At 47.0% G+C, this 26,319-nt stretch overlaps 1 protein-coding gene across 2 annotated transcripts; it reads left to right on the top strand.

Annotated features, from left to right (window-relative positions):
- Positions 1-4,886: 4,886 nt before the first annotated feature.
- lrig3 (leucine-rich repeats and immunoglobulin-like domains 3) lies at positions 4,887-24,402 on the top strand. Of its 2 annotated transcripts, none has more exons than XM_076152560.1 (19): positions 4,887-5,372; positions 9,620-9,691; positions 9,814-9,888; positions 15,679-15,813; positions 15,935-16,078; positions 16,197-16,340; positions 16,436-16,579; positions 17,764-17,907; positions 19,520-19,600; positions 19,698-19,769; positions 20,381-20,452; positions 20,930-21,093; positions 21,483-21,818; positions 21,913-22,194; positions 22,293-22,769; positions 22,863-23,021; positions 23,175-23,312; positions 23,399-23,653; positions 23,743-24,402. In XM_076152560.1, exons 1-19 carry the CDS (start codon positions 5,176-5,178, stop codon positions 23,988-23,990), a joined length of 3,339 nt encoding a protein of 1,112 aa, XP_076008675.1. In that variant the 5' UTR covers positions 4,887-5,175; the 3' UTR covers positions 23,991-24,402. The 2 variants fall into 2 exon arrangements, with proteins under 2 accessions (XP_076008675.1, XP_076008664.1); XM_076152549.1 differs by having other exon boundaries at positions 23,172-23,312.
- The last annotated feature ends 1,917 nt before the right edge of the window (positions 24,403-26,319 follow it).

Genomic DNA, 26,319 nt, shown 5'->3' with positions numbered 1-26,319 from the left:
GGAAACCCACACAGGCACAGAGAGAACATGTAAACGCCACACAGAAAGGCAGCGGTCGATTTCAAACCCACCAGTGGTCACCGACAAGCCACCATGGCACTCCACGTCACCGGATATCAGGCTTAAACTATACTAGCAAATGTCAGACGCAAATGTATGGAGCGTGACCATTTCCCTTGTGTAATTGCATTGTGGGACATATTGAACTTACCCAGGATGAACACAGTGCAAACTCAAAACCTTTACGTTCCTGTGTGCAGTGTGTGTTTTGGGATTGTGGGGGAGGTGGTCCAGAGTGAAGTTATGGGGTGACGGGACGCATGTTGACAAATCATATGGCAATCAGTCTCAGCCACCGCGCTCCGTGCCAAAGTCGGCCGTCCCATTAATTATAAGAGGCAGGCACCCTAACCCAGCTCTGCACACTGCCTCGTTTGTATCAACTGACCGCTTTCACACAGCAGACATTTTGTTTAAGCGCTCTAAGATTTGTAATTGGCGGCGGCCACACAACGCAGACCTTAACACGGGCCACTTTGGAGCCTCTCAGCCACCCGTCAACATCAACCTCACACAGACACGGCCCTGACAACACGCACACTGTTCCAGGGGCTTAAAACGCTCCTATGTTGGCCGTCGAGAACATGAACTCGGCTCGCATGGGATTTTCAACTCCCAAGATGCAATGCAAGCACAAAAAAGTGCCAGATTAGTGGGTTAGAAGTATACATTCACCCTTTAGAGAACTTCCTTGTGCCCACTTGAGAACCAGCCATCCAAACTAACTCAAAATGGAGCAAATCAGCGCTCAAACTCCTGACAGTGACACATTTATCCGTAATCCAGGTGTGTACGCAGCACAAGCCACACTTATATAAGCAGAGCCCTTTTCGTTCTTGAACACATGCATGAAAACACACACGTGCACACACAGACATACCTTCCCTGCCCCTGTATGTTGTTACTGGCAGAGGGTGATACCTGGAGTGATGCATGCTGGGTAGTCATTTTTCAGCACCGTTACTATTCTGAGTAAAATGTCTGGCGGGCAGCCACGCGCAGCATTAGCAGCTCGGCGAGTGCTGCCAACATCTGTACGTGCTTTCGCGCAGACTCTGGCATCTTTATTCCCCCGGTGGACAGACTCGGGGCCCCGCATACCTCCACACCATCCTCCAAACTGCGTGGATGGGGTAGGAGCGGGGAGGTGTTTCACAGCCAGAAAAACATCTATCATCCAGGCGCCGCTGTGACCAAACAAATCAGTGGCGGCTAGAAAATATGATTTCACTAGGAGAGGAATGCAGGAGCTGAGGCACGCTGAAAAGTTGGTTTACACTGTACGCCGTGCATGGGGGAAAAAAGGCGTGATGGGATCAGTGGGGTCTCTGGTAGGGCGAAAGCTGGTGATTTTAGTGGGTCACAGCTGGCGAGGGCTCATATAAAGGGTCCTCACAGAAGACAATTTGTTTTATTTGCATAGTGAGGGGGGCAGAGAAATATTGTTTCAATGGAGGGGCCAGGAATTCGTAGCGACACCCCTGGATGGGACGACTCATATGGTTCAAAAATGTCAAATCATCAGAGTAGAGTAGAATTTTATAATAGTTTTAAATCATCATATTTCAATGTTCATTATAACATAGGTTAGTCCCCCAAAGGAACTGTAGATGGCGCTGTCTCTGCCAATTCTGTGTTGTTATTATTCAAATTACTTCTCTGAGAGGCAGAAACGTTCACTCGCTCACTTCGTCTTTCTCTCAAGTGAGTGGAACTCATAATTCCATTTTAATGCTGCTTTAATAAGCTTGGAGTCTTTTTTAAATTTAATTTTTCTATCTTCATACCCACTGTGATGCGTCAGGCTGGAGGTTTTTGTAAAGGGTCTGGTAGTGTTGCCGGTCTGTCCGTGCTGTGTTGGGTTTCCAGCGTGAGGCCCTCAGCAGAGGAGACCATGAGGAAGCAATCAGCCTGTGGAGGAGTGGGGCTTCTTGGATGGTGCGAAGCCCTCCTCTGCTCCCACTAATCCTGCAGGAATCCACAGGGATCTAATCAATCACCTCCACCAGACAAATACTCAGACATGCCATTCCTGCCCCAGATTCCTGCTGCTCACCTCCCATTTTTTTAGTGTTTTCTTTTGTTTTTGTTTGTTTTTACCCACCGAGAAAGTCATCCAACTGGGTCTCTGGGAAAACATCAGATTCCTTAAAAAGTTATTATCACTTCTATTCATCAGCTGATTCCACTGGAGTATTTTCTCTATGTTTATTTACTAGGCTGTAGTCATGGAATTTGATTTAATTATGGCAGATGAGCCAATTGGGATCATGCCATGTGACTCATGGCAAATGGAATCATACTATATGATGAAATTAAATTAAACCGCTTACATACATTAGCTTACGTATCCATGTTAGAACAACTTATTCCCAAATGGCTGAAAATAAAGTTATCCATGTTTTACAGCAGACCACGTCCTGTCTGCATTTATCAATTCCAACTGAACTAACACACAAAGCCTAACAACACAGCTTCTTTGTGGCACAATCCAATTTATCGATGAGTTCTAATTTAAAAAGACTGAAGAGCAACAGTAAAAGGTTCCCTGCTGTGTTTTGCCCCGAGGAAATTGATTTACATGCGGTATCAAATATCTGATGGGATTAGAATTTATAAATGTTAGTAGATATTTTTTCCAAAGATGGGCTTTTGTGTGGATGTGTTATTTCCTTTTGATTGTATCCATCACAATAGGAATCCATAGCAGACACCAGTAAAAAGCTCTACTAGTCGGTGGGCGGTTTTCTCTCTGCATATACTCCATTTGCCCCTTTTTTGAATACAAATGAGTCCACTAAGAGACTCTCACACCTTGGAGCAACTGTTACAGGGGCAATAAAGCATTCACAAGACAACTTGGAGAAAACAATAGAGCTGCTTATCACCAATCACCTGTATGGTGAGAACAAAAGACAGCATCACACCCAGATCATTCTCTCTTCTGAAGTGTATTTGTTCTGCCAGGCACTGATGGGTTTAAGCAGCAAACAAGGATGGTATGCGTATTCTCCTACGTTTGCATTTCGGTAATCTTGCAAGGGGGAAGTGATATAATCTGATATATAAGTAAAATGATCAAAACGTGAGGTAAGAATTGTGCATCAAAGTCCAGTATCAAAAGTGTTGATAAGGGAAGAAGGGGGAGTGTACTTCAGTATCAGCAGTAAAAGTACCCGACATGTGACCCAGTTTGGCTTTTGCAAGTGATCTATTCTGCAGTAGTAAAAGACGTACTCAGAAGTAAAAGTAATACACTCAGAATCCTTGACAGGTTGAGTAAGTTCATTTGTTTTGTCTGTGTGAAATATAATATGGATCTATTAATTGACATTTACTCATATTCACTTTTGGCTAAAGATCCCTCTGTGTTTTATTGCCATTTCGGCGGGTTAATGAGCTGGTGTCCTCATGCCAGAGAGGCAGTGCCAGCAGACAGTGAAAGTTTGACCTTGGTCAACAGGAAATGGTTCCATTCTCTGCCTGAGGGGAAACGTGACACATCTGCCTGGGCATGAATATCTCATGAAGGAGCATTTTAATGTGGAAACGACAAAAAAAAGAGCAGGCATCTTTTGAATTGCAAATGAGCAAATATCAGCCATCACTCTGCTTCCAAGTGTCGAAAGTCAATTAAAGTGCCATTTAGTGATTTTACCTTTAAGGTGAAGGGGGTTGTTTGTGTCTTAAGGTTAAATGTGACATCCTGTGTAGTTATGCAGCAATATTCATGAACTGTCTGCTAAATGATTCCGGGAAGGAGAGAGAGAGTGAGAGTGTTTATGAAACACTGAAAAGCTTCTTTTCAATGGTGCACTAACCACCAGAAACAAAGAAAAGATTCAAGAGATTTGTGGCATGATCAGAGTCTGCCATATAGAAATAAGTACTGATGTAATTTTATTGTTAATATAAAAGTTAAAATAGAGTGAAGTAACTGGTCCGGTGAAGTTTAATTGTGTATCACAATGTTCACAAAGGGCTTTAGAGGGCCCACACAACAAATAGTTCCTGGTCCAGCTCAAAGCTTTGAGAGGACAAAGAGAAAACCCCAAAAAACCTCAACATACAAAGAGGAAACGTCAGCAGAAACAATTCAAAGAGAGATTCTCTCTCATCAAACAGCCAGGTGTGCAATTGGAGCTGTAGGAGGGAAAACAGATAAATTACAAAGGAACAGAACAGCTGTAATAAAACAGGAAATAAATTCCTGAGCCCTGATTCAGTGAGGGAATGTCAGGGCCACAGAGATGAGGTCAATATACCAGAGAGAACAAGACAGAGAGAGAGACAGAGACAGAGAGTTAGACAGAGAGAGAGCTTTGAAATACAAAGTTCTTGCATTTTTCGGATTTTTTTTTTTTTTTGAAATATGTCAATTACCAATATCACTTCTACCTACATAGTACCACATGCAGCACATGTAAAGTTTTTGCTAAATTTGACTGAAAGAACTTTCTTGTGACAATACAAAACATTGTCAACCCTTGGTAGTTACTCAAAGCAGAGAGGAAAGTGTGGTTGTGGTTACTTGGTGGATATTCGTATCATTCATTCTTAATTTTGCTTGTTGTTTTATGCTTTTTTGTTAAGGAGTATAAAACATATTTTTATGTAAGTTTAGTTTAGTTCATTACGGAAAAATATATAATGTCATTTTATTATCACCAGTCGTCTTTATTTTATACCAAAAGTGCATGATGTCAGGTTTTAACTGTATAATGGCCCAAATTAGCTTAAAATGTTGCAGTAGTGACATCATTTCCCATGATGCCTTTCGCGCCTTGGCCCCTCCCCCCGCATACCTTTGGTTGCTCGCGCTGCGCTGTGGGGAGTCTGAAGTGAGGCACAAGTTTCCCAACATCAGCGAGGAGCCGCAGGAAAGTTTCCCGGAGGAATGGGCAACTTTCACACCGACGCGTTTCCTTCACATTCCACTTCTACTGCCGAAGAAACAACACAAGTTTGGATATAAACGGAGCGCTCGTATTGATTTAAAGCGCCGCGGACACTCTCACGGAGTTTGTGGAATTCTCGGTGGATTTGTTATTTGTTGTTTTGTCTTTTGAAGATACAACAGAACTTTACAGGGGGTGTTTCTGGTGGACGGCAAACATGCGTTCACCCGCGCAACCCCGCAGTTTTGCGTGGTATGCTGTGGTTTTATTTGCGTTTTTGAGAATACAGCGCGGAAATGCTGCAAACGCACGGACGTGTCCCCCTCCCTGTGCTTGTTTTGGGGAGCTTTTGGACTGCGCTCGGCTGAAAAGGGGACAAAGTCCAGACACGCTCCCGGATTGGGTCGTTCAACTGTGAGTCCATTTAAAAAAAAAACTGTACTTGCTGTCTTTGAGAACTGTTTCAATCACCTTCCACGCTTTATGTATCGGTAAAAATGACTTAGCATCACGCAGACATACTGAATATGTCCATCAGCAGGAATGGGACGAACCACATTCCTGACAAAGTGAGCATTGTAAACCACACATAAAAAAGTTAACGCCATCGCGAAGAAAGATTATCGGTATGGCATGCGTTGCTACAGTTCTTGATCAACCAAAAAGCAGTTTCGGATTCTGATTCAACACCTGGTCCGTGATCGTAAAAGAGTGTCTTTGAATGCATCACAACAGAAAGCAGCAGCATGTGTTTCAGCAGGAAAGCACAAGTGTGTTTAACACATCAATGTGCCATTGTCACTGCCTCCAAGCCTTTTAACTAAACCGTATATAATCATTAACTTAACCTGCCTGCAGCGATTCTATTTAAATAAGACTTTCTGCATGTTTTTTGTAATGGAAGATAAGTAAAGTCCATTTAGCATTTAGTAATGGAAGTTGAGCAATTAGTGGCAGTGGGTGGTTGTATACTATTAGACTTTAATTAACTGTCAAATAATTTCTCTGAAGGATGCGTCCATAAACTTTCTAATTGCTCCACAGTGTGCTGACACTTTGATTTGCAGTGTTTTCTGTCCATCCGTGTTGATTCTGTCTTCAGATATCAGCTTCTCAGACCTTGGGGCCATCAAAGCAATAAAAGCATAAATCCCAGGCAGTGTGTGTGTGTGTGTGTGTGTGTGTGTGTGTGTGCAGTCCTGGATAGTTTCCTAAAGTAATATCTCCATTACTACCCTGCTTCTTCTAAGTTTCTCCTGTCTCCAAAGCCTAGACAGGGCTTAGTGCTGCCCCAAGTCCTGTTGGAGCCAGAACATTTCAACCAAGCACAATTTTAATAACATGTTCTTCACTGTGTGTTTCTACACTGCAGATGATTATTCTCACTAGGTTTTTATTGTCCTGTGTGTGTGTGTGTGTGGAGGTAGAGTGCTTGATTCACTGCCTGGTCAAAGCTTGTTGCCTTCTGTTGGATTTACTTTTTCTGTCTAAAATGTGCAACTCTGGAAACTTGATGATGCCAGAGAAAACAGAGCTAGCCTGAGCCTCATAACCAAGGCCAGCCTTCCAAAGAAAATGAAGAAGAAAAAAAGTTCCACATGGGGGGAAAAATTCTTTTCACTCTGGCATGCTAATTTACGAGTGGCTCTCCAGCACATCTTAAACCCCTTAAACCGCCCCGACCCTTTGTTTTCCAGCACCCCGTTATTTCTGCTGAATTAGCAACTCCGGAGCCAGCGATGGTACTGATTAAGGAGGAGCATGAAGGATTAGTATGAAATTCAAACACTGAGAGGAGAAAGGAGGAGGGAGAAGGAGAGACAAGCAACTTTTCAGCTACCTTGTAAATATCTGGAAGTCGACCGGAGGAAAGGGGCAGCAGATTTACACTGAGGTTTCGTGGCTTTTCACATTTGAGGGTTTAGGATAGTGACGTGAGTTACGGCGAGTCAACTTGAAAGCAGAGTGCAGAAGTGCAGGGCAAAGTACTGCAGCAGGAAGAGCTATGAGAAATGAGCTATTACAAGTAAAATATCTGCCTTCAAAACCTCACAACTCAAAGTAAACAAGTTTTATCAGTGACGTTCATCAATAATCTAAAGTAAAAAGTGCTCTGAGTGATGAATAGTATCTCTCAGAATGTTTAATACTGTAATCTAACATGCTGTCTAAGTATATATACATATGTGTTCACCAGACAGGACTGTAGGAAGTAGGAAATAAAGGGAATTAGGAATCTACAGAGGGAAGAAAAAGTTGAATGAGTGAAATAGAGATGAAAGATAAGATATGAGGGAAGCAAGGAAAAAAAGGTGACGACATAAGATCTGGTGCTAAAAAATCTAAGAAGAATCTAAGAAGATTCAATAGATAAAGGGGGAAATTCAAGTTATTTGGTGAGTTGATGGGTCACATTTAATCTAAAATGTCACATTGAATCAGTATGTGTACTCCACTACATTTGTCTGAAGTGTGAAGTTCCTGTGTAAAGGACAAAACCTCCAAATCTCACTTAACAGCCCTTGAATGTATAATGTTAGTAGCTTCATACTTCTGCCTGCGTCCTTTTAAAATAAACACACGAGTCAGACTCACTGTATTCAAGATCTGAGTTAACATTTAGTCTTTACACACAAAAATCCCGCATCTGAAAAAGAAAAAAAGAGAATACTATCTTGGCTTTTGAAAGAAATCTGGTTCTTTGGCTCCTCCCACTGAGGTGTAACCCAGCCAATGAGAGTCCCTCTGCTTCTCAGGATGGTTCATGGAATTCAAGGTGGAATCTGCCTCATGTGTCTAAGGCATTAGTGACAGGTCGTGCACACTAAGGAGTAGATTATTCATTCACTTTTCACTAAGTGATAAGAGTGTAGTGCTCTACATTGTGAGCAGAGCAGCAGATGCAGGCTGCAGCTTGTGTCGGGCCCTGTGCGTTATCTTGCACTCCTCAGAGCTGGTTTGTGAGGGAAGTGGAAGTGTCAGAGGCACTCAGGTTTATCTAGGGACCATGATAGGACTCCTTTCTCCTACTACGGCCCCCAGCACCGGCGCAGCAGCAACAACAACATCAACACACAGCTGCGTGGTTGGGAAAAGGGTGGAATGTTGCTTCGACAAGGCAGAAACTTTTTACCATAGAACAAAAACGGGGCCCCAGAAAATTGGACAGAGGTGTTTCAGACGTATGAAAGGCGTCCCTCTCACTTTCCCGGCATTGTGAATACATTACCAGTTGTTCGGCTCTTCCCCTCCTCCCGGAGCTCCTTGATGGATTCCAGATGAGGAAAGTAAAGGGGGAGACGGTGGTGGGGGGGCTGGGGGGCGTAAAAAAAAGTGTCTGGCACCACAACGTTGATCGTGCGCAGCAGCGTCAATAACTCCACCACTTTAGAGCTCGCAAGACTTTGCTCGCCAGCGCGGGTTTTCAGCTTCCTTTTCAGAGTAGGCAGCAAAAACAAGAGTCTCACCCCCAGTTAGCTGGAGCCAAGAGTCCAATGTCCGAGACCAAAATCAGCCTAGTTTGAGCCCGGCCCAGAGCCAAAGTGGGTTGAAACCAAATCAAGGCAGAGACCAGAGATAATTCAGTCCTATTTAAGTCTTAAATAGCCAATGAGCTGCATACACATCTTACCGAATGTACAAACAAGGGGGATAAAGAGTTTCACAAAGACGTGGAGTTATACCTCCAGGTTTCCACAGGTGAAATGTATTGAGTTGTGATAAATGCCAGGGCAGAAAATCGACCAAACCCTGTCTAAGAAAACTCTTTAAAGCATTTAAAGCGGACTTAAAATGTCAAGTTGTGATCCAGTGGCAGAAAGCGAGACGAGTCCAAATCAAAGTAGATGAAATTAAGCCGAGACTCGTCCAAGACATTAGACTAGATTGCTCTGTGCTGAGGCTGGACTCCAGCTGCAAACCTCTGGCTCCAGCACCTTATTACCACGCCGGTCCCATGCCAGGTTTCTGCTCGCTTTCAGCCCAAAAACAGCCTCACCGCTCTATGTAAAGTTATCAGCGCGACTGTTTTGGCTGGGCGTCTCAGCAGAGGCCTGCATGTGGAGCGTGCAGCTTGGCACGGACGCCGCTCTCTCTGCTTTAGAAAGAGAGAGATGAAAAGCCAAACTGAGGACTGTGACTTATAGACCTTTTTGTTGGATTTGAATGTACAGCGGTTTGTTTTGGAACATTCTCACACGTTAGTCGCACAGAAACGGTTCAGGCTGAGACAGGCTCAGACACTTCACCTAAATGTCTTCATCGCACTTGATCCAATGCAGAGGTTGATCCTGAATTGACGCGGTTTATCCAGTCTTAGGAAGCGGATGAGCACTGAACATAACCAGTTACAACAGATCTGAAACGGAGAACAGGCACAATGAGACGTTGCCCGCCGTGTAACCACAATGTTGCACTCAGTTCCCAATTCTTCTGTTTTCCGAGGCCGGAGAACGTCTGTGTTAAATCTTCCACTTTGATTCGAACCTGTTTTCTTTGATCACTGTGCTTCATTCACGCTGTCACAGCACCAACAACACTGGGAATTTGAATGTGATTATGTTTGCCGGGCCGAAGCAAATAAACATCTGCAGCATCTGAGCAATGCAGCCCGAGTTGTATACTTTTCCTTTAACTTGGTGCCTTTTTTTTCCTCTTCACAGGGATCTGAGCCATAACAAATTGCAGGTGCTCCAGAGCACTTTGTTTTCCAAACTACAGCATCTTAGTGAAATGTAAGTACGCCTTGTGTTCTGGGCTTCTTGGTATAAACACTGGATTTTCCAAACACCCTCCATCACTCCCCAGCATGTGACCAACCGTCCCGCTCAACTGTTTTCTGTTTCAATGTGTACAGAAAGCTGAACCATAACGAACTGGAGACGATACCTGATTTGGGCCCATCTGCTGCGAACATTACAACGCTCATTTTGTAAGTACAAACCCGCTTTCTTTCTTTACACTCTCCTTGCATCTCCTGAGACTTCCTGCTCGGTATGGAGGGTAATCCTCCTCCTCCAGGGTTGTCATTGCTGGTTAAAGCAGCGGGCTGGGAAGCAGTTCCTCCCCCCCTCCCTCCTACCTTCCCCTAAAGAGAACAACCCTGTTTGGCCGAGTCGGTTCCCAGACGGGGCAGTCACACAAATGGCAGCCAGCCACAGACGCGTCACGTGGCCGACAACAAATGCCATCAACTGAAATGGAATTGTTATGTTTGGTCGCCGCCGCTGCTGCTGTTGGTGTATTTTTAACCTGGAGGCGGTGATGTGATGCTAAAAAAGAACTTTGCTGTGTGAATATCGCATTCGTCCAAATTTGGTGATTGTTGTTGTAACTGCAGAGGCGTTTTGTGTTTCTGTACGGCCAGCTCAGGGGAAAATAGTACAATCTGAAAGCAACTACAGCCTTTAATCCAAGTGTATCTTGTGTACGCGCAGCATAAACGCATCTGACAGCCTCGCCGACACTGTCATATCTGATCCTGTTCAGACTGAAACCAGCAGATAGCTTTGAGTATCGTTGCGCAAGGCTCGCTTTCACAACAACGGCACATATTAGTGTCAAAAACCTCAACAATTTTATTTGCTTTCCCGCGGCGCGCCCCCTCCAAACCAACCCGACGTGAAGTTACTGCAGAAGAATGTATCCGTCTACCCGGGGAGATGATTCCTCATCAAGCCCCAACACGACACCCAGCCACAGCCACAGGGCACTCAGCCGTCAGCCATCAACAATTTGTTTTCACATTAAGGCGCAGGATTGTCACCTCCAGCTACAAGTCTCTCTCCCCGCCCCCCCCCCCCAGCAGAGACGTTGCTGCTTAAGGTTGCAGTCACACCTCACATGTATCCCCAAAAACAACAAAGCAACTTTATTTACTATGCTCGCGGTAGAAAGAGAAGTCACATGATCAAGTTCCACAACCGCCATGTGTGTTTTCCAAGTTACCCCCCTGAGTTCCTCCCTCAGATTAACTCTTGAGAATTCCACGCTTTCCCCGCACCATAATTTGTTGATTTGATGCGAAGAGTTTGTTGTTCGCTTGGGTTTACCGAAGGCCGTCACTCTTCCTCAACCCCGGCCAGAGGAAGATTCTTTAGCTGAGCAGAACATGTCGGGAAATATGAAGTGACAGCAGTTAGAGATAAGGTCAGATGTGCACTATCTTTGCCAATATACAGATGAAGCAGATAGTTTCAAAGTGTGGTTTTCAGATAGTTGTATTTGTATCTATATGAAAAGATGCCATTAACTTCTTTTCACATTTGAGAAGAAGTAATGCGAAGGAAATGAGGGCGCAGAGAGAAGAAGAAACCAAACTGCACGCATGCTCTCACATGCACACACACACACACACACACACACACACACACACACGCACACTGCCTGTGTTGGCTGCCACCCACTTTCTTAGGTTTTAGGTGGCGCAGTGTGATTTTTTTTTTTCTTTCTTCTTTCCCCCTCCAGCGGAACATTTTCCAGAATTTCTCTCCCTCCTTCAGTTTCTCTGGGTTGGGAGGGCAGTAAAGAGGAAAAAAAAGCCCTCGGGGTATCAAATACCACTTATTCAAACAGGCAGTCAGACATAGCGGCAGCTCTCGCCGACTCCCTTGACCCCGCAGCTCCGAGTGAAAACAAACGGCAATAACCCTGCAGCTGGTAGTAATTGAGTCGTGATCATCTTAATTAATTGAACAATTTCCCAGGAATTTATGGAGGGGGTAAACCCCACCGCCACCAAATCCCTCTGCCTTTGTTCTGAGGGGTTCGACAAATGACCTGGAGATTCCAGGTCTGATTAGGAATTTAAGAGGGTGAACCACTTAAGATGTTGGAAATGATTGTTACTGTCCAAAGCCGTGGCGAGATGAGTAACAAAAGGACATATGGTGAGGAAGTGAGTTGCTAAAAAGTAAAAAAAAAAGCTAGATATACTCGGGTTAACACAGCAACATCAACAGTGTTTTCACAGCGTTCCCTTCGCCGTGCGCTAAATTCCACGTCGCTGTCTCCTCGCGAGCCGGCGTGTTAAGATGACCTGCCATTTGAGCGAGATACATGCCGAGGTTTAATATGGCGTCGGAACAGCAAAAACAGCCCTGGTTTTCATTACAGGCGCCACTGCAGAGAGAGGGAGTCATCAGATGGCTGCTCAAAACTCTGTTCTTTTTCCAATAGGAAATACCACACACACACACACACACACACACACACACACACACACACACACACACACACACACACACACACACACACACACACACACACACACACACACACACACACACACACACAAGCGTGCCCGCACTGTGCACGCATATGCACAAACACACCACCACATGCACGCACACGCATACTACTACAGTATGAGAAAAAGCGACTTTCCATTTTAAGAGCTTCCCGCATTAAAAGGGCTGAATTAGTTTGCTGGGGCGGACAAAAGAACACAGCTCAGCAAAAAATAAATACCGACTTCCTTAGCGATTGGCGACTTTGTACGGGACAACAAAAGCTTTGCAGCACGTAAAAGTGGTCAGTCTGATCGTGGCACATGGCCGCGCAAATACTGTGTAATAGCTCTCGCAGTGCTGGCAGGTGTGTGTGTGTGTGTGTGTGTGTGTGTGTGTGTGTGTGTGTGTGTGTGTGTGTGTGTGTGTGTGTGTGTGTGTGTGTGTGTGTGTGTGTGTGTGTGTGTGTGTGTGTGTGTGTGTGTGTGTGTGTGTGTGTGTGTGTGTGTGTGTGTGTGTGAGCATGAAAACCACATCAGGGTTGTAATAAGCTTGTGATTAAAAAAAGCTTTAACCTTCAGTGCCCTTTAAGTATCGCACGTATTACACTGACGTTTCAAGCATTACAATTCCTGGAAGGTTTCGAGAAAAAGGTTTGAAAATGTATGGAATGTTTAAGATATCCCATTTTGATAAAGTAGATGTGTATTGAATCAATAATCCGGACGCCTCGGGCTGTTGTTGACATGCTTGGCCTTCCTCTGGCTCAATCTAACAACAGCGAAGCCCATAATCACTTCATCTGGTAGAAAATGGGCTTAACAAATCTGATGCGCGTGTAATTTAAGTGGCCGATTCTCCGCTGGTTCGCCTCGGATTGATGCCGGAGATTTTGTTGCGGCACAAACGTTGAGATCATGGAAAACAGCACGGTGGGCCTCGTGCGGGGTTGAAGTCTTTGCATTTTGTACTCAGAAACCCCTTAATAAATGATGTCTTAGAAGTAGCAGTCACACACACACACACACACACACACACACACACACACACACCATCTGGCTCCCAGGCAGCCAAACTAAGGTCCCCATCTGCGTCCAGGAGCGTTTACGTGAGCTTCCCCCTCCTCCCAATCAGCCCCTTTCTCGCCGCGGCTCTACTTTCTCCGCCGGCAGGAACTGGACAGACTGGTTCTCTGCCAGCGCGGCGGCCAGGCTTCTCTCAGCAGCCAGTCAGGGGAACATGAAAACTGAGATTACAGGTGGTGTGTTGCCCCTTTTGTGTGGGACCTGGGAGCTGTGGTGCCTTTGTAAAATCTCCACACGCAAAAGAGCCGCCTGTGCCGTTTTCTACCGTAGATGACAAGTTATATTTACGCCACATCCTTAGAGTGGTTATTGCACGCCAAAAACATTCCTTCTTTTTTTGAAATTTTATTGATCGCGTGCAGTTTCAGATGTTAGGCACAAGTTTAGGGCCAAGGCAAACTTGCTGGGGAAACACATTTTGCGGCAGTGCGATAAGGCGTAAAGGAAATGTTGGCATAATCGAAAGCAAGTGTCAAATACGGAGTCTGGCCTTCTGTCAGCTGATTTGATTTATTTAGATTGAGGCGATTTCAATACTAAAAGCACAGAAAATAATGTTCATCCAAACAAATGATGTTTCCTCAAGTGCGCCTCATGCCTCAATGCAGGAGAGATTAGTACTCAAAGCACTTAATGTATAAAAGACTGTGATGGCTTCATTTTGATAGATCCCAACTTTCTTCACTTCCATTTCTCACCTGTGGACAAGGAGCTTGGCTTTATTTCCATATCTCAGTTTCCCATTTCCATAGCTTACATTTACCCCCAAAACCTCCTCGCACAGTGTAATTTAAACCAAAGATAATGAACACAAATTTGTCACAATGTGTTCAGCTGCTTTAGTTTGGATAAGCGCACCCCCCCGCCCAAGCTTACTGTCTCTCTGCTGGCGTTCTACCAAGCAGACAGACATGCTCGGGCAGGTTTTATTCCGACATCGCCCGGCCGCCCCATCACACTCTCCAGGCGGCCTCCCATCGCTGTGGATCTGTGTTCTACCGGGTTTTTCGTGGACTGCTTCATCTTTCCCTCTGTCCCGTTTGAATTGAACAATTAGGAAAAGGTGTAGGGCTTTCCACGCTGAGAGCCCCCCAAACTCACGTGGGGGATCGGGTCTGAGTTGTCTCGGTATAACCGCACCGTGCTTTGAATAGCTGAGACGTCTCAATTTCATGGGGCCTTGGTGCCACGCTGTCTCTAAGCCTGAGGTGGACTTAATGAATATAAAATATGAGATGCAGATTGGAGGGAGTACAAGAGTAAAGGCCTCACTCTGGCTCCAAAGACATGGTTGTAATACCTGATTTGATCCTGCTGCACACACTGCACACAGTGTAAAACAGCTCTTCTGAGTTAAAATCTGTTCAGAGGGAAGAAAGGATTTACATGTTTTGTGCCCTGATGAAGATTAACCACAGGTGCTGTTTTTACAGGAAACGTCTCTGCCTTTGCCTGATGATTTGTCCCTGTAGTGTTTGATTTATCTTCTTCTGACCACAGAACCCCGGTCTGGAAGGCATAATGGCTCTTGTTATTGTGATGCGTGAGTCATGCTTCATGATCTAAATGACCAGTGCCACCCTCATGAAGCGCTCCGTGTCCTGCAGCTCAGGTGCTTCAACGTTTCCAACAATAAAACCTTAATGACGCCACATCCGGATTTTAATCAGATTTTCACAAACTGTCCGGAGTGAAACGGCCCACTGAGGGCTGGAAAAATGAACCAGGAAAGCTAACAGCTCTCCGATTAGCCAGGTGAAGGTGGAGGGGGACGGTAACCGCGGCAATGAATACTCAAAACGAGGCCTGTAGTCTGGTGCACAGGAGGGAATTCCTGCCCCCCCCCTCACTCTCTCTGTTGCCGAGTCTGGTATACAAAGAGGGCACTGTACAGCCTCTGTTTATAACTAAGCAGTCCCTGCACTGCAATTTAGGAGGCGTGCAGCTCAGGAAATTGCTGGCCTCTGCCGAGGCATGCTTTCACTGAGGGAATGGTATTCATCAGCCAAGTAATTGGCAGGTTACTTTTTTAAATACCTTGTTAGTAATTACCTTATAAACAAAATAACACATCACTAAAGTGAATGGTTGTTCCAACCCGTTGTGCAGAGTGGGAAATTGATCATGTTGAACCATTTTGACATTTGTGAAATATATTGTCGAGGGAAAATTGCATCCAGGGCCGTCAGGAAACATGACAGAGAGCGTTTCACACTGGGTGGTGTGTGTTCGCTCCACATGCTTAAGCTTTACACTGGAAGCGCGTGGGAGTTTGTCATATTTTAATGCCAAAAGCTAATTGACAGACTTGACTGTTTGTATATGTGGATACATGAAACCGGTGTCCAGCACTATTCAAATACACAGTATTTTTGTCATTTATTGGAGCTGTGGTGTCTGTATTTTCAGAGCAAACAACAGGATCACCAAGATCTCCCCGGAGCAGCTGAGGCCCTTCATCGCCCTGGAAACCCTCGACCTCAGCAACAACAACATAGTGGATATAAAGGCTGACTCCTTCCCCGCTCTGCCTCTCAAGAACCTGTGAGTCTCCCTGTTTGTGTGCATTAATAGATGAGGAGATGAGTTGAGTCTTAATCATCACACAAAGCCTTTAAGTGCCGGAGCTGATTCCCTGATTCGCTTGACTCATTCTCACTCCCAGATACCTCAATAACAATCGCATTTCCACCCTGGAGACGGGCTGCTTCGTCAACCTGTCCAGCAGCCTGCAGGTTCTCCGGCTCAACCGCAATCGCCTCTCCACCATCCCGGCGAAGATCTTCCAGCTGCCCAACCTGCAGCATCTGTAAGCTGCTTTTTGTTACGTCGCTCACAAAATATGATATCATTTTATATAATTGATAATATTAAACATTTTTCTGAAGTTTCATTGACTGAGAGTGTGTTGTGTGTGTGTGTTTCAGAGAGCTAAACAGGAACCGGGTCCGCAGGGTGGAGGGCCTGACGTTCCACGGGCTGCACGCCCTTCGCTCCCTGAAGATGCAGAGAAACGGCCTGAGCCGCCTGATGGACGGAGCCTTCTGGGGCCTGAGCAACATGGAAGTCCTGTAAGTAGCTCCTGGCACATCTGATCTGCATGTTGAGTCTCACTAGAATGAAGTCATGTTAATGCGTGTGTGTGTGTGTGCGTGTGGACTCGCAGGCAGCTGGACTACAACAACCTGACGGAGGTGAGTAAGGGCTGGCTGTACGGCCTGCTGACTCTGCAGCAGCTCCACCTGGGCCACAACGCCATCAGCAGGATCCGACCCGACGCCTGGGAGTTCTGCCAGAAACTCGGCGAGCTGTGAGTCCCTCCGCCTCCGCCTCCTCCTCCCCCTCCCCTCTTCACCCCCCCTCCCTCGTTACACCCTCCCCGCTTTCCATTCACACTCTGAACTCCCAACACTTGTGTGTCGCCCTCTCCTCCTCTCCGGCGCTCCCCGCCTGCCCTTCCTCACACTCTAGTTCCTCCTGCGCTGTCCCCCCCTGTCACCACACACACACACACACACACACACACACAAACACACACACACACACACACACAGAGAGCACTTGTTTTTTATGCTGTGCCAGTCGGTGCCAGTTAGCTGTGTGCCTGCCAAAACACTGCACACAACTTTTGCCTCTCCTCTACGCTCTGCCAGCCAAAATGTCTGCCCCGCGGAAGTAAATACACTTTTCACTCGTCCCGCTGGAAATTTGAGTATCAGTTGCGAAAAGTTTCACGCTAAATACCAAACTGACATCATCATACACATTCCTGCGGCCGTGGAGGCGTGAGGAGAAAGGGTGTCGCCTCCAGCTCCGACGTGTCCTGCGGGGTGAACAGGTGGCAGCAGCAGATTAGATTCCCTTTGTGGGCGCTGTTGTTTCTTGTTGTGTGTGTGTGTATATGTGTGTGTGTTGTGTCCTCTCCATGTTCACCATCTCCACCATCAGAGGCTTTGGAGTTGTTTTTCTTCCCCCCGTTGCCCTCGCTCTTATCATATGAACCCTGAGAGTAAACAGACTGGCAGCTCGGCGGCTACGTGCTACGCTATCTTGATTCAATCAGAGTTTACTTTAAAATAAAAACAATTTCAAAACAAAAGCATCAATTTAATTCAGGGGCTTTTCAACTGACAGGCAAGGGGTTTAATTTCTGCAAATGAAAGCATGTTGAACTCAGTGAGAGAGAAAGCAGGAAGGTAGAAGAGCAAAGGAGGACAACAAAGGACAATTTAAGTAGGATGACTTCAGAAGGGATATACACGATTTGGTGTGTGTGTGTGTGTGTGTGTGTGTGTGTGTGTGTGTGTGTGTGTGTGTGTGTGTGTGTGTGTGTGTGTGTGTGTGTGTGTGTGTGTGTGTGTGTGTGTGTGTGTGTGTGTGTGTGTGTGTGTGTGTGTGTGCGCGCGTGTGTGATCAGTGTTTGTCTCCTTCCCCTCGCCTGCGGCGTATTATTCTCATATTGCCGTGTTTTGTTGTTTTTCTTTTGTCCCGCAGCGACCTCTCGTCCAACCATCTGTCCCGACTGGAGGAATCCAGCTTCGTGGGCCTCAGCCTGCTGGACGAGCTCCACGTCGGAAACAACCAGGTCAGCTTCATCGCCGACGGAGCGTTCCGCGGCCTCTCCAGCCTGCAGATGCTGTGAGTTAAGATTTCAAGTCTCCGACGAAAAAAAGGCGAAAAATGTTAAGTCACACTGCGGTAGAAAGTTTCCAAATTCTGAATGTTGTCCCTCTTTATATTTTTGGGGATTTTATTGGAAATCCTAACAAACTCTGACCACAACCAAAACGACATCATAGCTGGAAACCGACCAAAGATTTAACGTGAATATTTTCTATATTTACACATTTTGTAGATTTTTTCACTGTGAGAAATGGCACCAGTTTTTACAGGATGTAACACCAACAAATTGTGTTTTGTGGGATTTCGCTCATATTATCATTAGAAGAAGAAGCAGCGTTCAGAAGCGTCAGAGATACACAACGATGTGTAAGGAGTCCTGGATTACTTGTTTAAAGCTTCAGGAGGAAGTGCTAAGGCTTGTCATTGTTTCGCTGCACAAGCTCTCACAAACAGCGCTCCATACATTCGTTCCTCACACACACAAACACACACACACACACACACACCCGCCACCTCCTTTCAACCACCTCCACCATTAATCCTCTGCCTGAGTGCAAATATCCTGCCTGATTTGTTTTGGGTATGTGAAATAGATTACTGTGTTGAGGTCTCTGCACACACATAAAAAAAAACGAGAAGAAGAAAAAAGAGCACAACCCTGACCTCAACAACCCCCAACACACACACACACACACACACACACACACACACACACATCCTAAACCCCAATCCACCAACCCCCCTCTCATTTCCCCTAATGTTTCCCGCACCCCCCCTCCCTCCCCCCAGTTGGGTTGGGACTCTTTAACTGGAACCAAATGCGAGCCGAGCTTTGCTGAGGTCACCGCAGGGCAGGTGTGCAGCTGAAGTGCACCGGGATTGCTCCAGGCCTTACACCCCCCGCGCCCCACGCCCTTCCCCCACATTTCCACAAACCCAATCAGCCATAACCAGGAGGAGGGAGGGAGATCGGTGTTTGAACACTTGGCTCACAGGACGAGACGTTACCAGGAATCGGTTGTGTCCTTTAGTTTAGCGTGTTTGCCTTCCTGTGGTTTGCTGGTCAAAGGACGATAATGTGACATCACATCTGTCGAAATGACTCAAATAGAGGCAGATAGATCGGCTCACTACTTATAATAAGCCTTTATTACTAAAACAGACGGATATCAAGAGGATTTAAGGGCACAATGTTTTTATTTATCTGGTAGTTTCATATTGGAACGACAAGTTGGGAATAATAAGTTGGACCACTGGTGCAGTAGAGGGTTTAGATGTTTCCTCCACATCTCTCAGGCACACAGTTTATATTTATCCTCATATGAAGTTTGAAATGCAGCACACATGCGACGCTGCAGTGCCTCCTTGTAAAACTTTGTGCCTGTTTTTTTTCCGTTTTTTACGCCGCACGACACAAAAAAGCCCCGGCGGACTTTATTAGTGCCGCAAAAGACCAGAGAGGAACTTCCTCTGAGGAACGGCGCTGCTTTGAGTATTATTTTAAAGTCTGAATATTTTCCCCCTTCACACGAAATGTAAAGCCGCATATGTTTTATTAACATTGCGAGCGCAGTTTGTTGGGTGTGGATTCTTTACTATGCGGTCTGTTTTTGTTTCTGCGGAAAAGGGACCTGCAAAATAATGAAATCTCCTGGACCATCGAGGACATGAACGGGCCTTTCTCCGCTCTGGACAAGCTGACGAAACTGTGAGTTGCATCACAATCACACCGTCTTCCCTTACGACCCGAATAAGGTCAGCAAACGGATTGGACGCTGATCAGACGCCGTCTTTTTTCCCCCCAGATTCCTCCAAGGGAACCGGATCCGGTCCGTGACCAAGAAGTCCTTTTCTGGCCTGGACACGCTGCAGCACCTGTGAGTCGTCAGAGCTGTAAACTTTAAAGCTGCATGAATCACACACGGCCTGTTTTGTTAGAGAGCCACACACCCAAAATGTCTTCTCCTAGCCGCTTCGCTTTGATGTGGAATAAAGGAACAAAGCTCCCATTAGTGTGCCAGAGCTTATTGATCACCGGGGCAAGTGGAGTGAACTGCGTGTGTTTGCAGATCTGCGTGTGTGTGTGTGTGTGTGTGTGTGTGTGTGTGTGTGTGTGTGTGTGTGTGTGTGTGTGTGTGTGTGTGTGTGTGTGTGTGTGTGTGTGTGTGTGTGTGTGTGTGTGTGTGTGTGTGTGTGTGTGTGTGTGTGTGTGTGTGCGGCAAACAGCTGCATTTGATTCTAATTAGCGCTTTTTCCCAGCCATTGCCGGAGCTCAAAGCAGCTCAGCGTTAGGCCTCTCTTGATTAACATCGCACAGTGCTGCCCAGAGTTTTATTGTTCTGGAGCCCAGACGCTGTTAGGTGTTTTTTTTTCCACTTCTCTCTCTGACTGATGAAGGTTTTCTCGTACCTCCGACAAAATATGGCAGCAAAATATGCCGCCTTCACTGTTCTGCTCTCATCTCATCGCTCTCTTCTGCCTCTTCCAGAGATCTGAGCAACAACGCCATCATGTCCATCCAAGCAAACGCCTTCTCCCAGATGAAGAACCTGCAGGAGCTGTAAGTACGATCATCCTTGGCACCAACTAAACAAACGCTTAGATCAGATTATAAGAGCTTCACTAACTCCCTATCCTCCAGCTTAAGAGCATAAAACGCATTTTTCTTGAAATCGTCAGCCACTTGGTGGGTCGCGTTAGTCAGACTTTCCACCCGACGCAGACTAAATTCCGAGCCCGTGAGTTGACGTAAGCTAGCCAGCGAGCCGAGCAATATTAAACAGACATACTCTAGCGCAGACACAAAGAGACAGGAGACGCGCTGTCGGCGAGGGAGCAATGGCCTGTGAGATAATGCAGCCCTTTGAAATCAACCGTGAGTTCAGATTGTGGCAGGGTCGCCTAGACGACAAAGAAGGAAAGCTCCCTAATAAAGTATCGCAAAACTATTTTCTTGGCTGATTATTTGCGAGATGGAACCTTTCTGAGCATGCATCTTCTCTCTCTCTCTCTCTCTCTCTCCCCGCCCCCCTGGCAGGCTCCTGAACACCTCCAGCCTGCTGTGCGACTGCCAGCTGAAGTGGCTCCCTGTCTGGGTGGCAGAGCAAACCTTCCTGCCCTGCGTCAACGCCAGCTGCGCCCACCCACAGATGCTGAAGGGCAGGAGTGTGTTCGCCGTCAGCCAGGAGGAGTTTGTGTGCGGTGAGTGATGGCATTCGCGCGGTACAACACCTTCACACACACACTTGTGCTCACTGTAAAAGCCTTACTGGAGGGCTTGTTAAAAACAGGCATTTATGCGCGGCAGCTTTTCCATTTAGGAACTGACCCAGATTGTTCAGTGTTTCCCCCATGACTACTGGATTCCTTAATGAGTCTGATGAAGAGAGCGTTATGGAAATGAAGTTTTCAGCTTTACTGGTTACCATCAGAGAGAACTACCTAGGAAATAAATCATTTGAGTTTTCCCTAATCATCCTCATCAGTTTTGCCTGAGGCGTGAAGGCGGAACAGCAAGAAAACGCCGAAGCCAAATTAAAGAAAACTAAAATGGAAAACCATATGAACGCTCGAGCCTCTCTCTTCCTCAGATGATTTCCCGAAGCCGCAGATCACCGTGCAGCCAGAGACCCAGTCGGCCCTCAAAGGCGGCAACGTGACGTTCGTGTGCTCGGCGGCCAGCTCCAGCGACTCGCCCATGACCTTCGCCTGGAAGAAGGACAACGAGGTGCTGAACGACGCCGAGATCCACAACCAGGCACACCTGCGCGTGCAGGAGAGCGCTGGGGGCGAGACGGAGGTGACGGAGTACACCACCACCCTGCAGCTCCGCAACGTGGAGTTCTCCAGCGAGGGCAGATACCAGTGCGTCATCTCCAACCACTTTGGATCGTCCTATTCCACCAAGGCCAAGCTCACTGTCAACAGTACGTCGGGAAAGGCTTTCCATTTTTCATTGATTGTAATAATTGTCTTAACCTGCTACATGTAATATTCCATTTTTCTACTTTTCATCTTCAGTGCTCCCGTCCTTCACCAAGATGCCCATGGATCTGAGTATCCGGGCGGGAGCGACCGCCAGGCTGGAATGCGCCGCCGTGGGTCACCCTTCCCCTCAGATCGCCTGGCAGAAGGACGGAGGCACCGACTTCCCCGCCGCCCGCGAGCGCCGCATGCACGTCATGCCGGAGGACGACGTCTTTTTCATCGTGGACGTCAAGACCGAGGACATTGGCGTGTACAGCTGCACAGCGCAGAACACAGCTGGAGCCATTTCTGCCAACGCTACGCTGACCGTGCTCGGTGAGGAGACAATGATTCTAATTAAATATAATCTATCACACTTGTATTATCTTCATTCTTTCATTATTTAAATCCATTTGTTTTCTTCCCTCTCTCAGAAACTCCCTCCTTCCTGCGTCCGCTCATGGATCGCACCGTGGCCAAAGGCGAGACCGCCGTCCTCCAGTGCATCGCAGGTGGCAGCCCTCACCCGAGGCTCAACTGGACCAAAGACGACAGCCCCCTGGTGGTGACCGAGCGTCACTTCTTCGCCGCCGCCAACCAACTCCTCATCATCGTGGACGCGGCCGAGACCGACGCCGGGAAGTACACGTGCGAGATGTCCAACACTCTGGGCACGGAGAGGGGCAACATTCGGCTCGCCGTTTTGCCTAACCCCAACTGCGACTCCGGCGGGCAGGGCGGCGTCGGGGGCGGCATGCTGGGCGCGGCGGGGTCGGAGGAGGACGGCTGGACCACGGTGGGCATCGTCATCATCGCGGTGGTGTGCTGCGTGGTGGGCACCTCGCTGGTGTGGGTGGTCATCATCTACCACACCCGCCGACGCAACGAGGACTGCAGCGTCACCAACACGGGTGAGATACGGTTGGCCGGAATCAAACCTTCACATTTCCTGGCTTGATTCTGAACTACAAGATGATGATTTGATCGGTGTCTTTCTACTGCAGACGAGACCAACTTGCCCGCCGACATTCCCAGCTACCTCTCCTCCCAGGGAACGCTGGCTGACAGGCAGGACGGCTACATGCCATCGGAGAGCGGCAGCAGCCATCAGTACATGTCCTCATCAGTCAGCGGCTTTTACCTGCCGTCCAAAGATATGAACGGTAAAATAAAACACCTGCCTTTCTCTCACTCTCACTCTCTCTCTCTCTCTCTCTCTCTCTCTCTCTCTCTCTCTCTGTCACTCTCTCTCTCTCTTGCACCGATGCATTCCTCAGCAGCACCTTGTTTAATGACACCTTCTCTCACCCAAGCAGGGCTTTGTCAGCTGGACACAGGAAGCGAGGCAGACTTGGAAGCAGCCATTGATCCTCTGCTCTGCCATTACCAAGGTCCTATTAGTTCGCTGCTTCGTCAAGATGCGTACGCCACCGACCCGTCTGAGGTCTTCACCGGTCCGTAGAATAATGTCAATGAGAATGAATCAATGCGTCTCTCTCACTCTGGAAGACACACTAATTAATTCTTTCTCCTCCTTCAGGCTGTCCCATCGACCAAAGACCCATCTGCGTCTCGTCCTACACGCCTACTCTGACCAGCTCTAAGAGGAGGGACTATTTCTTGTCCGACCCCTTTGACCTCTGCTCCTCCACTGTCCTGATGCAGCTGCCCAATGCCAGCCTCCTCCACGGCCCCCCACTGCAACAGAGCGACCACCGGTCGTCGACGGACGATGGAGAGTCAAGCGACTACGGGCGAAGCCACGGGCGCCTCTCCCCCTGCAGCACCTTCATGGGTAGGTTCAACTTCTTGTTCCGTGTTGGACATTATTACCATAAACTAATCACATTCCCGACACTGAAAATGTTCTCCCTCCTCTCCCAGGAACATTCGGGAAGACTCCTTGGCGGCCTCAGCAAGACCTCTACCCGGGATTCGGCCCGCCACCTGCGGCCCACCACGGGATAACCCTGCACGAGAACCCCTACGCCGCCCCGGACACCGACTCGGACAGCGAGGAGAGCGGTCCCTGCAAGGACTCCGGGTCGGAGCAGAGCAACAGCGTGTACGAGCAGCCGTTCGACAGCGGCAGGACTGATCCCCTCCCGCCGCCGCACAGAGCGAGCACTTAGCCCAACGACTGAGCTCGCGTTTGCTCTCATTTTAAAAAGAATTATGAAGAGGACGACCAAAAAATGTTTCTACCTCACTGAAATGGACACTTTTGCAATAATGGACCTCTTAAATGTGCAACGAGTGAATGTACGTAAAAAGACGATGGAGAAGGACACGAGCAGCAGAGACTGTTCTGTAGGGAGACGGCTCCAGCTAAATGATATAGATGATCACATACATTTTATATGAAACTTATTATATTTTGTAAATGATGTATAAACAGATAACGTTATTTTTGCTTACCTTTTCCTGTAAGAATGAGTATTTTTGCAGCCCTGCCTGTTCAGTTATTCCAGCCGTAGGGTTGTCTAGCTTTGAATGAAGCAATGTTTTGCACATACATAAACAAAATAAAACACCTTAATGCGTGCTGCTACGTTCACTGAAGTGCTGTTCCATGGCGCTGTGATGTTGTTCGCTTCAACACGCACAAGGCGTTTTGAAGGACGTGGTGGTGGTGCTTTTTAGAGCTCAACCACAAACCGTCAAGGTCGGCACAGCTCTGTCATCAGTCAGCCCCCCCACTGAGACGCACACAGATACATGTTTCGTCTCTGATTGGACAAAAAAGTCCAGGAAAGATGTTGCAGAGAAGAATTAAGCAAGTAAACCTGGAGACTGCTACTAAGTACTGTTGGTCCAAACCCAGCTATCACTACTCTGCGCCAAGTTTTCCATTATGACATAATTAATATACAAGATCATTCTCCCTACACAGTACTACAGTGCTACTCTGATCAGTACTGCTGCTGCTACTAACTAACTACTATGTGTACTGACACTTGTACTGCTTTTAAGACTCCTTCTATTTACAGTCACCATTACACCCTCTGCTACTGCTGTTACTATTCAGCAAGCAGCAATACTACTACTATTACCTTTGATACTACTATACAATTACTGCTGCAAGTATTACAAGTTCTCTTACTACAATTACCACAGGCATTTCTTCTGCAATGGCTGCCACTGCACCTTGTACTGGTAGTTCTTTTCTGCTTCTACAAATCCTGTAAATATTATGTCCTGGAAAAATCCCTTTTCCCCTTTAACAGGATGTATCTGACATATCTTGTGACTTTATCTTATACACCATGGAACATGTGATGATCTTGTGTTCTGCACCACCCCGAGCAGTCATAAGCCCCCCCGATCTTGAAGTATGTCATATCATGATGTCAGTGTGACCTGACCTGAGGGAGTGACACGTTTCTCCCCAGAGCGCGATTCTTGGTCTTAACAATGCGTCATCGATCTGCTACAACCAGTCTGCTACTTGCACCATTAGTTAATAGCAGTAATTTCGCTATTTCTGCTTATCCCTCTACTCCAACTCAAAGCTACCACATAAACAATATTATTAATATTACCAGCCCTGCAGGACTATTAATAATGAGTATAATGGAATGATAATAATTATATGTAATTATGTTGCTATTGGAAGGCATGAAATTGGCACAATGCAGCTCAGTCCAAACACACCAGGTTCTCTCTCTTTCTCTTTCCTCCTTGGAGGATGACTCATAACCAACCCCCCACCCACACACACACCCCCTCCCCCAGCCCTGTTTGCCCTGCTCGGTTTGTTGTTTCAGGCCTCTCCTCTTCAACATGAGGGAGAAAAGGTGTGCTTGTGCACCGGGGCTAGCTGTTGAAACTTGCACTTGGAAAGCGTCTCTGCGGCTCCCCGGCCCGCCACAGTGAAGCTGTGTTTACAGAAATGGCAGATTCACGACGGCGGTGCCAGCAGCTTGGATGGGGGGATTTAGTCAGATCCCCTATTCAAGCGTGTGGAAAGAATTGTACTGAGAAGCAGTAAAACACACTTCATAATCATCCGTGTGCCCGAGAGGCCTGTGTTTGGACTCCGGCTCAGTTTGTGTATGGAAATGCTGACGATGAGATCTGCTTTCATAGGACGTGTTATTCTGCTCCCATCCCTTAGCCTGACTAATGTTTAAGTACACCTGGCTGTTGGCTGCGCCGTGCTGGGTTTGTATGACTTTACCCCACTGTAAAGGAATGAGGGGGTTTGTTGGAAGTCTTGCCAGTTCTTTGAGGAGGCTGCGATTAAGACAAGATGGTGGAGCCACACACATCCAGACACCTGGGAAACAGCTGCTGCCTCTGGGTGCAACACTCTGCTTCCTCATAACCTTATCTCAGAGCACGGTACTGTCAGGTTTGATCAGAGCACAACGTCCAACAAACCTGACCCTGCAGGACGGATGAGAGGAGCAGAGACGGCCTGATGGGAGTGATAGATGATCAACTTAGGGAGAGATTTCC

Source organism: Genypterus blacodes, unplaced genomic scaffold (genome assembly GCF_046128005.1).
Source record: "Genypterus blacodes isolate CSIRO-AG114 ecotype Tasmania unplaced genomic scaffold, CSIRO-AGI_Gbla_v1 ptg000007l_1, whole genome shotgun sequence".
Classification (NCBI taxonomy): domain Eukaryota; kingdom Metazoa; phylum Chordata; class Actinopteri; order Ophidiiformes; family Ophidiidae; genus Genypterus; species Genypterus blacodes.
The sequence above is the reverse complement of the archived record's forward strand: the minus strand, read 5'-3'. Positions and strand labels throughout refer to the sequence as shown.

Excerpts from the sequence above, each read along its gene's own strand:
- lrig3 (XM_076152549.1), top strand. The coding sequence starts at position 5,176 with ATGCGTTCACCCGCGCAACCCCGCAGTTTTGCGTGGTATGCTGTGGTT. Across the intron at positions 21,819-21,912 it reads GGCCAAGCTCACTGTCAACA|TGCTCCCGTCCTTCACCAAG; the intron begins GTACGTCGGGAA and ends TTTCATCTTCAG. Across the intron at positions 22,770-22,862 it reads CTGCAGCGTCACCAACACGG|ACGAGACCAACTTGCCCGCC; the intron begins GTGAGATACGGT and ends TTTCTACTGCAG.